Source organism: Vigna angularis, chromosome 8 (assembly GCF_016808095.1).
Source record: "Vigna angularis cultivar LongXiaoDou No.4 chromosome 8, ASM1680809v1, whole genome shotgun sequence".
NCBI lineage: Eukaryota > Viridiplantae > Streptophyta > Magnoliopsida > Fabales > Fabaceae > Vigna > Vigna angularis.
The window spans coordinates 3,079,079-3,093,518 of record NC_068977.1 but is presented as its reverse complement, the minus strand read 5'-3'; the positions used below and the strand labels follow the sequence as shown (position 1 = coordinate 3,093,518).

The 14,440-nt window shown below is 29.3% G+C and overlaps 1 protein-coding gene across 1 annotated transcript; it reads left to right on the top strand.

Moving 5' to 3' along the window:
* The first annotated feature begins 286 nt into the window (after positions 1-286).
* LOC108320282 (ABC transporter B family member 15) lies at positions 287-7,502 on the top strand. Its single transcript, XM_017551665.2, has 7 exons — positions 287-808; positions 921-975; positions 1,077-1,255; positions 1,911-2,368; positions 2,467-3,007; positions 4,900-5,814; positions 5,897-7,502. Exons 1-7 carry the CDS (start codon positions 533-535, stop codon positions 7,277-7,279), a joined length of 3,807 nt encoding a protein of 1,268 aa, XP_017407154.1. The 5' UTR covers positions 287-532; the 3' UTR covers positions 7,280-7,502.
* Positions 7,503-14,440: the final 6,938 nt, after the last annotated feature.

Below are 14,440 nucleotides of genomic sequence, written 5' to 3'. Positions count from 1 at the left end.
GCATCATACTTTGAGTTTAGGTTTACTTATAGTAGAGTTTATAAGAACAAAACATACTTATCTTTGTCTTATATCTAAATTCACTACAAAAATAACTTTCAAAAACATGTCTTTGTGTGGATTATGCTGTGTTGCTACTAAGAAACGTCATTAATGACGCTTTGAAGGTGCATTATCATAAAGTCAAACATGTGGTTTTTCATTAGTTAATTGATTTCCTAAATATAATGTCACTCTCCTCCACCCTCGCCATAAGTCTCTCCACACACATGTTACCAAGAATAACACAACCCTCACCTCTGTTTGTTCTGCTGCTTTTGGCCCCCACCACTCCACATTCCAACTCCCTCTCACCACTCTCTTGTGCCTATAAATTCCATCATAACGTTGCAGCAGCAATATTGAAAATAATAAGGCCACTCAGAGGCTCTTTAAAGCAAGACAGAAAGAAGAAGAAGAAGCAACAGTAGTTGTCAGAGAATCTTACTGTTGCTTGTTTCTGACCAAATTATTAACCAAAGGATTGCACCAAATGGGTGGTGGCAGTGGTGATAGTGGTGATAGTGGTGATGGTGACCATAACAATTCTATTTCCATGGTTGTTAAGAACAAGAAGAGTGGCTCTATTCGGTCCATTTTTATGCATGCTGATGGCCTGGACATGTTTCTCATGATTTTCGGATTGATTGGAGCCATTGGTGATGGCTTAGGCACCCCTTTGGTGTTGTTTATCACCAGCAAAATCATGAATAATATTGGAAATTTTTCTGGTGGAATAGATAGCACTTTCCTCGACAGCATCAATAAGGTATAGTTTGTTTTATCTTCTTTTCTCTCACTACCAGTTCAACACACATGGAACAATATCAGAAAGTAGCTTAATTATTATTTGATTTGGATTTATTACCTTTGTGATGCAGAATGCTCTGGTTTTGTTATACTTGGCTTGTGGGTCTTTTGTTGCTTGTTTTCTAGGTGAGTATGATTTTGGTTTTGACTTGACCAACTTGTATATCTTCATTTTTCATGATGCTAAAGCTTTAACATTGTGCTGCTTTTACTTTGGGGGATTTCAGAGGGTTATTGTTGGACAAGAACCGGCGAAAGACAAGCTGCTAGAATGAGAGTGAGGTACCTCAAGGCAGTGTTGAGGCAAGAAGTCGCATACTTTGATTTGCATGTCAGTAGCACATCCGAGGTCATCACCAGTGTCTCTAATGACAGCCTCGTAATTCAGGATGTTCTTAGTGAAAAGGTGTGCAGAAAAAACAAAACCAGTAACTTGTTTTCTTCTTGACCTTTCAATTTTGATACTAAACAAAGTGTTTTACTTCACTGTCGTAAATTCCTTGACTGATACAAGATTTATAAAAATACTGTCGTGTGTTTGTTATATAGATATACTTTAGGAAAATGTTTTTTTAACAACTTTTTTATAATCAAGACGTAACGACTTATAATTAGTTGGTTTTAAATATTTTTCTGAAAACAAATTCAAAGAAACTAATAAAGCAATCACACGTGATCCATGGTGTAAAGTTGTTAAAATATCAGCATTCTATTAAGAGTTATCTCTATTGACGATATAAAATATATTTCAGGAGAAAGTTGACAAAATAAAAACTCAGTGTAACCGGTAACAGAAACTACTTTTTACTAGTTTAAGCTGATGTAACATTCTTTTAGACAAAATCAATTCCAACAAACAAAAACCAAACTTCTATACTTTCTATAAAGTCAAGTATTGAGTGGAGTCAAAATCACATGCTAGTACTGTAAAACTTTTAATAAATTTTCATCTTAACAACAGTTCACAGATGATGTGGTTGAGATCTACTCATTTATGTCTTATGTGTGTGTGTGGTCACATCATTTGATTTAACAGTTTCTCCCAAATTTGAAAACTATAGGTTCCAAATTTTTTGATGAATGCCTCTATGTTTGTGGCGAGCTACATAGTGGGTTTTGCATTATTATGGAGATTGACCCTTGTGGGGTTCCCTTTCGTGGTTCTACTTGTGATCCCTGGTTTTATGTATGGGAGGACACTAATGGGGTTGGCCAGCAAGATGAGAGAAGAATACGACAAGGCTGGTACAGTGGCAGAACAAGCAATATCTTCCATCAGAACAGTTTACTCCTTTGTGGGTGAAAGCAAAACCATAGATGCTTTCTCTGATGCTCTACAAGGTTCAGTAAAGTTAGGACTCAGACAAGGCTTAGCAAAAGGCATAGCTATCGGAAGCAATGGTGTTGTGTTTGCTATATGGGCTTTCATATCCTATTATGGTAGCAGATTGGTCATGTACCACGGTGCCAAAGGAGGAACTGTGTTTGCGGTTGGAGCAGCCATAGCACTTGGAGGATTGTAATGAATTCTCCCTACCTTTTATCTCGTTTTCATTGGCGAAACAGCTGGTGCAATTCGATGATTTTAAAGTTACTGTTTTTGTTTTTGTGAGACAGGGCCTTAGGTGCTGGTTTGTCGAACGTGAAGTACTTGTCAGAGGCAAGCACGGCAGGAGAACGCATAATGGAAGTGATAAAAAGGGTTCCGAAGATCGATTCAGACAACATGGGAGGGGAGATTCTGGAGGAGGTTTGTGGTGAAGTTGAGTTTGAGGATGTGAAGTTTGTGTACCCTTCGAGGCCTGACAGTGTGATTCTGAAGGAGTTCAGCCTGAGGGTTCCTGCTGGGAAAACAGTGGCACTGGTTGGAGGAAGTGGGTCAGGAAAATCCACAGTGATATCTCTTCTGCAGAGATTCTATGACCCAGTTGAGGGAGAGATACGTGTTGATGGTGTGGCCATTCACAGGTTGCAACTCAAGTGGTTGAGGTCTCAAATGGGGTTGGTGAGTCAAGAGCCTGCACTCTTTGCAACCACCATTAAAGAGAATATACTGTTTGGAAGAGAAGATGCAACTGAGGAAGAGGTTCTCCAAGCTGCAAAAGCTTCCAATGCTCATAATTTCATCTCACAGTTGCCACAAGGATATCATACTCAGGTCAGTGCTATATGTTGGAACTTTATGCTTAGACAACTATAATTTGAAACAAAAAATACTTTTTACATCAGATAGTATCATATAAAAAAGGGAAATTTATTCATTTTTATATAATTTGTAAGTGTGAATCTAACTGTCATACTGTGTAAAAATAAGAAAATAAAATACGAAGAAAAATGCTTTTTTAATAATTTTTTCTGACAATTTTTTTATTAACAGCTTATTTAATAATTCTTTGTTTCAAATATACAAACCAATAAAATAGTAACACATGATTTATTATAAAAAAGTTGTTAAAAAAATTGTTAACTTATTATCGTCAAAGAAAGAATATCTATTTAATTTATTGACTTAAAATTTTTTATAAAGATTACTCGAGTGTTTTCGTTAGAGGAGGTACCACAGTTGAATAGTTGGTTTTATTAGTTGATAGTATAAAAACTTTGAAGCATGTAACTTTTATTAAGTGTTTTTGTTTTACACAATATATTTGGAAGAAATTTGAGTTATTAACTTTGAAAGATTTGATAGGAGATAAAGCTGAAGTATTGAAGTGGAGATATTTAAAGTTTTTTACTTGTAGTAAAATATAGGAAAATAAATTAAGGTTTTTAAACGAAGAAAGTAAAATATAATAATGGAGTGACATTAGTGATTCTTTGAGTTCATGATGTAATCCATGGAAGTGAAACGTGTTGATGTTAAGTATAATAATTTTGTTGGAAGAATAAAGAAAAGTCCAACTAATAATTTGGTGGTCCACGCACATAAAGCACATAAACTTTCCTCCAAATGGTTTTTAATTACAAGTTCCATAAATGGCCGGCAACTTAATCATTTTTAATCAAATCATTTAATAGTAGAATGTTTTTCAAACCATGTTATGGTACAACTCATCACAATATAATTTCACATTTCAAAATAAAAATATTACAAAACCTTTTTAAAATACTTTTCTCTTTTATATTTATTATTAGTAAACTTTTATTAAAGACTTAATCTCTTTTAAAAAAGGATTTTCTTTTTCTTTTTTTGTTTGATGAACTTTTTTTCTGTTTTTCATCTTTTAAAATTAAAAATTCTTTTTTTATGTACAATATTATGTGAGGTTAATTTACTATTTATGCTGTATGTTTTTGTGATATAATGTAAATTTGTAAGGTTTTAAAATAAATATTATTTATCTATTTTAAATTAACACTGGCTATTAAAACAGTGACTTTTAGATTTGAAGGATAATTTTTTAAAATTAACTTTTGCGGATAATGAAACAAAATATTTCTCATTTTATACAAACTAAAACAATAATTTAAACCTGGATGACGAAAGAGATTTTTTAAGAAAAAAAAATATTTAAGACTCACTTATTTTAAAGAGTATGAAACATATTTAAATCTTATTTAAAAGTAGATAAGTAAAAAATTATAAAATGGAATTGCAGTATTGCAAAATTATTGCAATTATCTAACAATATCATACATACACTCATGGGAAATAGCAAAATAACCAAAGCAAAAATATACAGAAACATGATCAATGATTATCATTGACTATCCCAAAAAGGTTTAAAAAAATGTCTTACATCACATGAGTTCATGCAATTGATTCATAACTTAACATTTTTTTAAAATCACTAGATAGAGCCTCTCCCACATACTTTCCAATCATTCCAAAAAAAAAATAGTGTTGCCAAGTTCAATGCATCAAAAGTATGTAATGAAGATCAAATTGTTATATTGTTTGCAGATAAAAAAAATGTAATGAACATCAAAATGAAAAGGATGCTTTTGCATTTTGTTCATAATTTATCAGCTTACCACCATAACTTTCTTGAAGTTTTACAGTTTAAAGTTAATCTAGTTCGGAGATTTTACAGTGGAGATTGTTTGTAGGTGGGGGAGAGAGGAATTCAAATGTCAGGGGGACAAAAGCAAAGAATTGCTATAGCACGAGCAATAATAAAGAAGCCACGAATTCTTTTGTTAGATGAAGCAACGAGTGCCCTAGATTCTGAGTCCGAACGAGTTGTGCAAGAAGCATTGGACAAAGCAGCAGTGGGGCGCACCACGATCATCATTGCTCATCGATTATCCACCATAAGAAACGCAGATGTGATTGCTGTGATGCAAAGTGGGAAGATCATGGAAATGGGGTCACACCATGAACTCATCCAAAACGACAATGGCCTCTACACCTCTCTAGTTCGTCTGCAACAGGCAAAAGACGAAAGAGAAGACACCCCTTTTCACCCTCTTGCTCCTCCTTCGTCATTATCATCATCATCCATATCAAACAAGGACAATCACAACACAAGCAGTCGTAGGTTGTCTCTTGTGAGTCGATCCAGTTCTGCCAACTCAATCCCTCGTGGTGATGATGTTGTTGAAGATGTTGTGGAAGAAGACATGAAGCTGCCACTTCCCTCCTTTCGAAGATTGCTGGCATTGAATATTCCTGAGTGGAAGCAAGCATGTATGGGGTGTTTGAATGCAGTGTTGTTTGGTGCAATACAACCTGTGTATGCATTTTCAATGGGGTCGGTGATATCTGTTTACTTTCTCCCAGACCATGATGAGATTAAAGAGAAAACCAGGATCTACTCCCTTTGTTTTCTAGGGTTGGCTGTGTTCTCCTTGGTGGTTAACATCCTCCAACACTATAACTTTGCTTACATGGGAGAGTACTTAACCAAAAGGATCAGAGAACGAATGCTTTCCAAGATACTCACTTTTGAAGTTGGATGGTTCGATCAAGATGAAAATTCCACCGGTGCTGTTTGTTCTAGACTTGCCAAAGAAGCCAATGTGGTATGCATTAGTTTATGTTGTTCAAAAGATGTAATAAAGACCAAACACTTTAACTATGTTGTCCTCTTTTGTTGTTTCACAGGTAAGGTCTTTGGTGGGAGACAGAATGGCTCTAGTGGTGCAAACCATTTCTGCAGTGGTGATAGCTTTCACTATGGGCCTAGTCATTGCATGGAGGTTGGCCATTGTTATGATAGCAGTTCAACCGATTATCATAGCCTGCTTCTACACAAGGCGTGTTCTTCTCAAGAGCATGTCTAGCAAGGCCATCAAGGCGCAAGATGAAAGCAGCAAGATAGCTGCAGAAGCTGTTTCCAACCTCAGAACCATCACAGCATTTTCTTCCCAAGAGAGGATCCTGAAGATGCTTGAAAAGGCACAAGAGGGACCAAGTCATGAAAGCATTCGGCAATCATGGTTTGCAGGTGTTGGTCTTGCCTGTTCCCAGAGCCTTACGTTTTGCACTTGGGCCTTGGACTTCTGGTATGGGGGAAAGCTTGTGTTCAAAGGGATCATCAGTGCCAAAGCATTGTTTGAGACCTTCATGATCTTAGTGAGTACAGGTAGGGTCATTGCAGATGCTGGCAGCATGACCAATGACCTTGCCAAAGGTTCTGATGCTGTGGGTTCAGTTTTTGCAATCCTAGACAGGTACACAAAAATTGAGCCTGATGATGAGACAGATGGACACAAGCCTGAAAAATTAACTGGGAAAATAGAGCTTCATGATGTCCATTTTGCATACCCAGCCAGGCCTAATGTGATGATCTTTCAAGGCTTCTCAATCAGAATAGATGCAGGCAAATCAACAGCATTGGTAGGGCAAAGTGGTTCTGGAAAATCAACAATAATAGGGCTAATAGAGAGATTCTATGACCCACTAAAAGGGATAGTGGCCATAGATGGTAGAGACATAAAACAATATCATCTTAGGTCACTGAGGAAGCACATTGGTCTGGTGAGCCAAGAGCCAACATTGTTTGGTGGGAGCATAAGGGAAAACATTGCATATGGAGCATGTAACAAGGTTGATGAAAGTGAGATCATAGAAGCAGCAAGGGCTGCAAATGCTCATGACTTCATTGCAAGTCTGAAGGATGGATATGAAACATGGTGTGGAGATAGAGGAGTGCAACTCTCAGGGGGTCAGAAGCAAAGAATTGCAATAGCAAGAGCCATACTGAAGAACCCTGAAGTGCTGTTGCTGGATGAAGCCACCAGTGCTTTTGATAGCCAGTCAGAGAAATTGGTGCAAGATGCTCTAGACAGGGTGATGGTGGGAAGAACTAGTGTGGTGGTGGCTCACAGGTTAAGCACAATACAGAACTGTGATCAAATTGCTGTGCTAGACAAGGGAAAAGTGGTGGAGAAAGGGACTCATTCATCTTTGTTGGCTCAAGGACCAAGTGGAGCTTATTACTCTTTGGTGAGTTTGCAAAGAAGACCAACAAAACATGAAGGTTAATCCTAAAAATATGAAAATCAGCTAACCTAAACAAACCAAGTTGTCACATATTTCAGATTACTTTAAAATCTCTTCTTTGGCTTGATGGAAGATATATATATAGCTTCAAACAAGAATGGTGGAACAAAATGAATGAAAAGTAAACTAGGTAAGATAAGGCATGTATAACAGTTGTTGTATCTTAATTTCTTATGTTATATATGCTTAAAGTAATTATATGATAGTTAGTTTTATTTGATTTAAATGTATGTACTCTTTAGTCTTGATCTTCTAAAATCTAGATTTTGAATTGACCTTTCTTTAGAATATTTACTTTATTTATCATCAATATATTGTGTTAAGGATTACCCTAATTATGATCATATTGTGTTTAAGATTACTCTATTTATCATGATTATTTTGTGTTTAGGTTTACCTAATTATCATGATTATATTGTATATAAGATTAGTTAATTATCATGATTATATTGTGTCTAGGATTACCCTAATTATTATAAATAGAAGATTATGAAAAGGATCAATCAAACTCGCGAGAATTATTTTTTTTCAATCTTAATTCTCTTCAAACCAAGGGAATTCAATATCTAAGATGCATTTTTATTAAAGAAAATGATATGGTATATGTGTTATATTTTAGTAAGTTTAGATAATATAACACAGTAATCAATAAATAATATATTAGTAAGAAAATGACACACACACATATATATATATATATATATATATATATATATATATATATATATATATATATATATATATATATATATATATATATATATATATATATAATATCAAAATATTATAAAAAAAAACTTATGTTAAAATATATATATTTTTTATAAATCAGCTTATAAAATTAAGAAAATGAACTTCTACGTTTTGTAAAAATGTAAAAACTTCACAAAATGTAGAAGTTTTCTCCTTGTAGCAACTTATTTCTTTAGAAGGCAAAAACGGGACTTTACGAAGACTTTCACTAAAAATAAATAAATTAAAATTGTTTCTAGTTAATACATGTTACTTTAAGTGAGTCTTGCTATTTTCCTTTCTCTAAAATATAAGAAAACTTTAGAGATAATTAACCTATCAAACTATAAAAATAAACCATTGGGTTGTAATATCATAACAATTGGCAAAATAGTAAAAAGTGTTCCTTGCATAAGTGTGAATAAGAAAATAAAAATGTATGATAAATTATTAGATCACTCACTTTGTAAATTTTTGGATTGTCAATATAATTATATATTATTGGGTAGTAATGCTGATCTAAAAATCTAAAATGTAAGAGTTCGAGTACAAGAACTTTGTTTAGTCTATTGTTTAGTCTAAAAGTGAAATTAAAGTTAAATTCAAAAGTAAGATGAGATGGTTAAGTTGAAATCGATTAAAAAGACACAAGAAAACAATAAGCAAAAACATCGGTATTAAAAGAAAAAAATTCTAAAATTGGATTTAACGCATTAAATGATTTTAAGTGATGAATTTCAATTTAGCTTCTTAATTTTTTAAATTTGAAGATGACTTAAAATTAGACACCTTTAAGAAAACATAAGAGAAAAATTCATTAAACTTAAGAATTTGATCTTTTCTCATTAAAATCAAATTAAATAAACAATCCTAGGATCATACCCATCCTAAAAAAGATGTTTGCTCATTCATAATAATGGAGAGAGAAATAAATACCATTTTGGTAAATTTATGTCTAAAGTATCTCATAAGGGTGGGAGCATTACACCCTTGTGACACATCCTCTAAAAGGACCAAGTCTTTTGGACTATCCTACACTTTTGGCAAAATTAACTAAATTATACTTAATTATAATTAATTGTACTGTAATAAACTAAAAAAAACTGAACTAGTTAACATAATATTCAAACTGTATTGTTTTATAATTCAATTTTAAAAAACTGAACTTATATTCGTTAACTAAAATATACTATCTATTCAATCATAAGCATACCGTTGGTTTCAAAAAGAATGGTAACTAAAATATGTATCTAAACTAAACTTTGCATACAAACATAAGTTTACTATGAGTTTCAAAACATGGTAAATATATAATTACAAACTATAAATTGTGGAATTGAAGATGATATTATTTTATTTTATATTTAAAATAATAAAATGGTATGTTTAAAGATATTATTTTATATTTAAAATAACAAAATGGTATATTTAAAGATATTGTTTTATATTTAAAATAATAAAATAAATAGTATTTGAAGAAGAATATCTATTTTATTTGTCCAATTTATTCACTGTCTCGTGAATAATTATGATTATAAAAAAAAGATTAATATGAAGCACAGTGAACTTTTAACATTTGAATTTAAGCACCAACTGAATTTGTTAAGTAAATTAACCTATAATTTAAATCCAAATTGAAATTGTAGTGTCTTAATCTTTATTAATATTATTAATATTGTAAACAATTATTTAAGCTCATAACCTTTCGATATTTACAGGAAATTTATAAAATGCATAACAACCAATCAATACTTACAGTAAGTTTATAAAATACATAACCAATAGAGTATGAGAAAACAATTATTTATGTAGCTGGTAGCATGCTTAATCTTTCAATACAAAATTCAGTTATTAGTTAATTGATATAAGTTTAGTTTTTAAAAACTGAACTCTTAAACAGTACAGTTTAAATGTTATATTAAGTAGTTCAGTTTCTCTAATTTATTAAAAATATAGTTAACTATAGTTTGGTACAGTTTAGTATACTGTGCCCAGCCCTACTTTTGTGGCACTATTTTGCCAAGTGTTTTTCAATTGTGCAATGCACCAATGGGGTTGTGATAAGCATAAAAAAATCTCTTATAGCAAATTTCTTTATTTGGTCACAATACTTACGATATTTCAAATTTAAACTGTTTCAGATTGAGATCTACAATCCAAATTCTGATCAGTTATTTGAAGTTTGAAATTTGTTCTAAATTATGAGTTTTTGTCTAACCATTCATCCAAACCGTTTAAAGAGTATTTATAGAAGATATTCCGATATTAAAATCAACTTAAAGTTGTAATTTAAAAAGTACTTAAGTAGTAAATGTAAGATCAACACTCACCTCCTTACCTCAAATTTGTATTTATAGGTTTCGAAATAGAATTTTCATTAACACTAACCTAATCACGGTCCAACTGTGAATAATCACTCTTTACTTTTTAGTTGATTAATATTAAAGTTAATTGATCTGATCGATGACTAACCGATTTGCTTCTTCACCAATCGTCCTCTAAAGTAATTTGTTGAATGGTCCAAATCAAAGTTAGTCATATATGATCAGAAACTTACCAGACAATTATACGATACATATTTTATTATATCAATTTAGTTAAAATATTTTTAAATATCCACATTCTAACTTTAAAAATCAAACCAGATTTTTAATATAAAAAAACACATGAAAAATATACTATTAAGAGAAATCAGAGAATTTTCGGGTAATATTGTAAAATTACTTATAATTTTGTGATCCGATACAAAATAAATTCTATCACAAATGTATTACTCACACGCGAGTGTGTTAAACTGCATTTTTAATTAAGATTATAATTTTTGTGATGACTTTTTTTTTCTTTGTTACTGGCTTAGAACCCATTTTTATATCTATTCATAAGTGATGAAAAGTCCTCTTCAAACCAAACCAATATAAAAATTGAAAAAGTGATGAATATATATTAATACACAAATAAAAGAATGCATTTAGCTCTTTTGAGCATTTATCCAAAGCACACTTTTTTGTTCTTCCTAATAAAAAATTGACACCCCGGTAAGGACTCTATTTTTTTTAATAATGTATAATATAAATGATGCATTATATAAATTCTTATTATAATTTCTTTAAATAATGTATAATGTAAACTATCGCAAAATAAGAAAAATAAACATAAATATAATCAACAATTCTTTCATGCATTTGCATCATAATTTATTTAAATTTGGAACTAATTCACAATTTTTTATTAAGTTGACTTATATTTTGAATTTAAATATACCAGTTTAGAGTTCATGATAACTCAAATTTATGAGTCGTGATTTTAAATACTTATTGTTTTATTTAATGCATTAATGTGTATTAATATTTTTGTTTTTGACAGTTTTATCTACTTATTTATTTATCTATTTTTAAGGTTAATTCTATCTAAAATTTAATTATAAATTTAAAAATATTTATTATTTTTTCTCTATCATTAATTTGTTTTTAATAAATATACAAAGTAACATTAGCCCGTTCGTAAATACGGATTTAAAATTAATTTTATATAAAGAATTTAATTATTAAACAAACGTAGGTGTTATTTAATAGTTATAATGGATATATATTTAATAGTTAATGTTCGACAAGTCCTTAAAGTATTTAGAATATTTATAAGAACCCTAAATAAAAGGGTTTTAATTTAACCATGATCTTCTAAAGTTTAAATAAGGCTTGTGTAGTGTTTATTTATGATAACTTGAAACCATTTGAACACAAACCATTTTTACAAATCCAATAAACACAATTAAAAAAAATTACGGATAATGATACTTTGACAATATTTTAACATTATCTACGTGTCATTTTGTGATTGGTCCAAAATTACTTTACAATCAATAATAATAATCATAAACATTAATATAGACCAATAACAGAATGACACGTAGATGGTATTAAAATGTTGTCAAAAAAATGTTGTGAAAATGCTTATCCAAAAATTACAATGGAGGGATACATACCAACTACTACACATTGTTTATTAATCTTATTCTCTTTCAATATTTTATAATATTTTATATATGTAAGCATCTTGATGGACCAATAGAAGAAGAACGTGGTTTGTGACAAGTACTTTTAGGAATATTTTGGTATCTTAAAATTATGAATTTTTTTTATATGAAATGAATGCACATATTTAAATATTTTACAGACGAAAAAAACTACAAGATAAGTATTCTTTTATAACTTATTGTATTATTATTATATATGGTTAAGGGTTATGTTTTTAGTTTTAAACTTTAACATAAAATTATTTAAAATTTTGATAATTTTGTTTTAAAACTTTAAAAATAAAGAAATATAATTTTTTAATTTAATTACATTAATTTTTTTTCGATTCAAACGTGTTTTATATTAATATTTAAATTATTTTTATTGTTGAACACTTTTCACTTCAATGCCAGTTACACAAATTTTTTAAAATTATTAATAAAAATATCAGTTATTTTTTGTAATTTTTATTAAACAATTTATTTTTATCAGAAAAAACAAATATATTAAATAAAAATAATTAGATTGTTTTAATCCATATATAAAGTAATATATAAGAAAAGAAAAAATAAAAAACATATATCCTGATAATTGACCTTGCATGGGTTTATTCAGATAAAAAACATATATCCTGATAGTAGACTTTGTGATCTTTAATTGCCTTCTCTATAGCTTTTATCAAAATTAAACAAGCAAAAAAGTTCCTACAATCACTGTAATTTATGTGTAACAATTACTCTCAGTTAAAATTAAGGGTTAAAAGAATACAATATTAGAAGATTTAAATTAGGATTTTCTATGTTAGGCAACTAGATTTTAGAAAGAAAAAAAATGAGGATAATGTGTTTTACTCATTTATAAAAATAATCACAATTTATTTGTCTTTGAAGAACATAGATATGCTATCATATTATCTGCAGGCAAAGTATAAAACATGTTACATGGATAAGGATGATTATTAAATGAATTATATATGTTTTTAATTTTAAATTCATGATATAAAATTAAATTTTTTTCTTTTAAGAAATTTGATATATTTTGATTGTTACATCAACAAAAATAAATAAATATAATCTTTTTAATTCAATTATATTAAATTTTAACTAAAAAAATGTTAAACGTGAATTAAAATTTCAGAGTAAAAAATATAAAAGTTCGAACATAAATTAAATTTAATTTTGAATTAAAGTCAAGCATTAAATACATATTTAATCTTTATTAAATTTTATGCATTAACTTACATTTATTAAACCCAAAAATTTAACCTATTGGAAAATACATTAATTTTTTTTCTGTTTTCGAGTTAGATGAATTTCAATTATTTTAAAATGTTTTTTTGCACTACTTAAACGGAAAGTAATACACAAATTTTTAACTATGTATATATATTTAGGAGTTATTAATATCTTTTTATTGTTTTTTATATTCTCTCTATTATATAAATTGTGTTTGAACTTCACACTTGAAAATTTTGGTGTTATGTTAATACATGATAGTTTTAGAGTTATGGAATTTAGAGTTTGGGATTTTGAGTCATTATAATCTGTATTTAACAAACTAATTAAAAGTTTTATGGAATTTCTCCACTTGATTCAATTGATTCTTTTGCAAACAATATGATATCAAACCTCTATTTACTTTACTAAAATGAACACAAAGAAAAGAAAAACAAGTGTCACAAAACTATGCACTATTCTATATATTCTCATATTCTTGTTATAAAAAAAAGACATGCATTATTTTATACGTGTTTAAATCATATTTTTATATATTTGATTAAATCAGACAACGACATAGAGGATTTTCTTTGTACATATTTTGTTTTTCATTTTACTTTTTAAGTATGTTTTTTTTAAATAAAAATAACTATTTTATCAATATTATTCTTTAATTGTTTTTTAAATTTAACCACTTTTTCGATTTAAACATTTTTTTCTAAATTTAACTATTTTTATAAACTAAAATAATTATTTATAACAAAATAATTATCTAAAAAAAACTAAAAATCATATACAAAAATATTATAAAAATAATTTAAATTTAATTTTATAATTATAATAATAAAAATAATAATTTTTTTTGTTATCATAAAATAAAAGTGAACGTGTGTTTTCACTAATTTTTGTTAAGAGTATTGTTATCTTTTATTTTCATGCTTGAGAATTTGTGTAAAGACAAAATTAAAAACACAGTTAAGTTTTCTTTTAATATCGTTTAAGAGCTTACTATTATTTAAAATTATTTAAAATTTTATTTAAAATATATATAGTATGGGCCGGACCGGGCTTGGTAGTAGTATTTGACCCGCACACATGGACGAAGTGGTTCAGACCACCAATTTCTGACAATATAAATTGACTGACTTTGCCCTATTTTGGACAAAACCTTAAAACACACT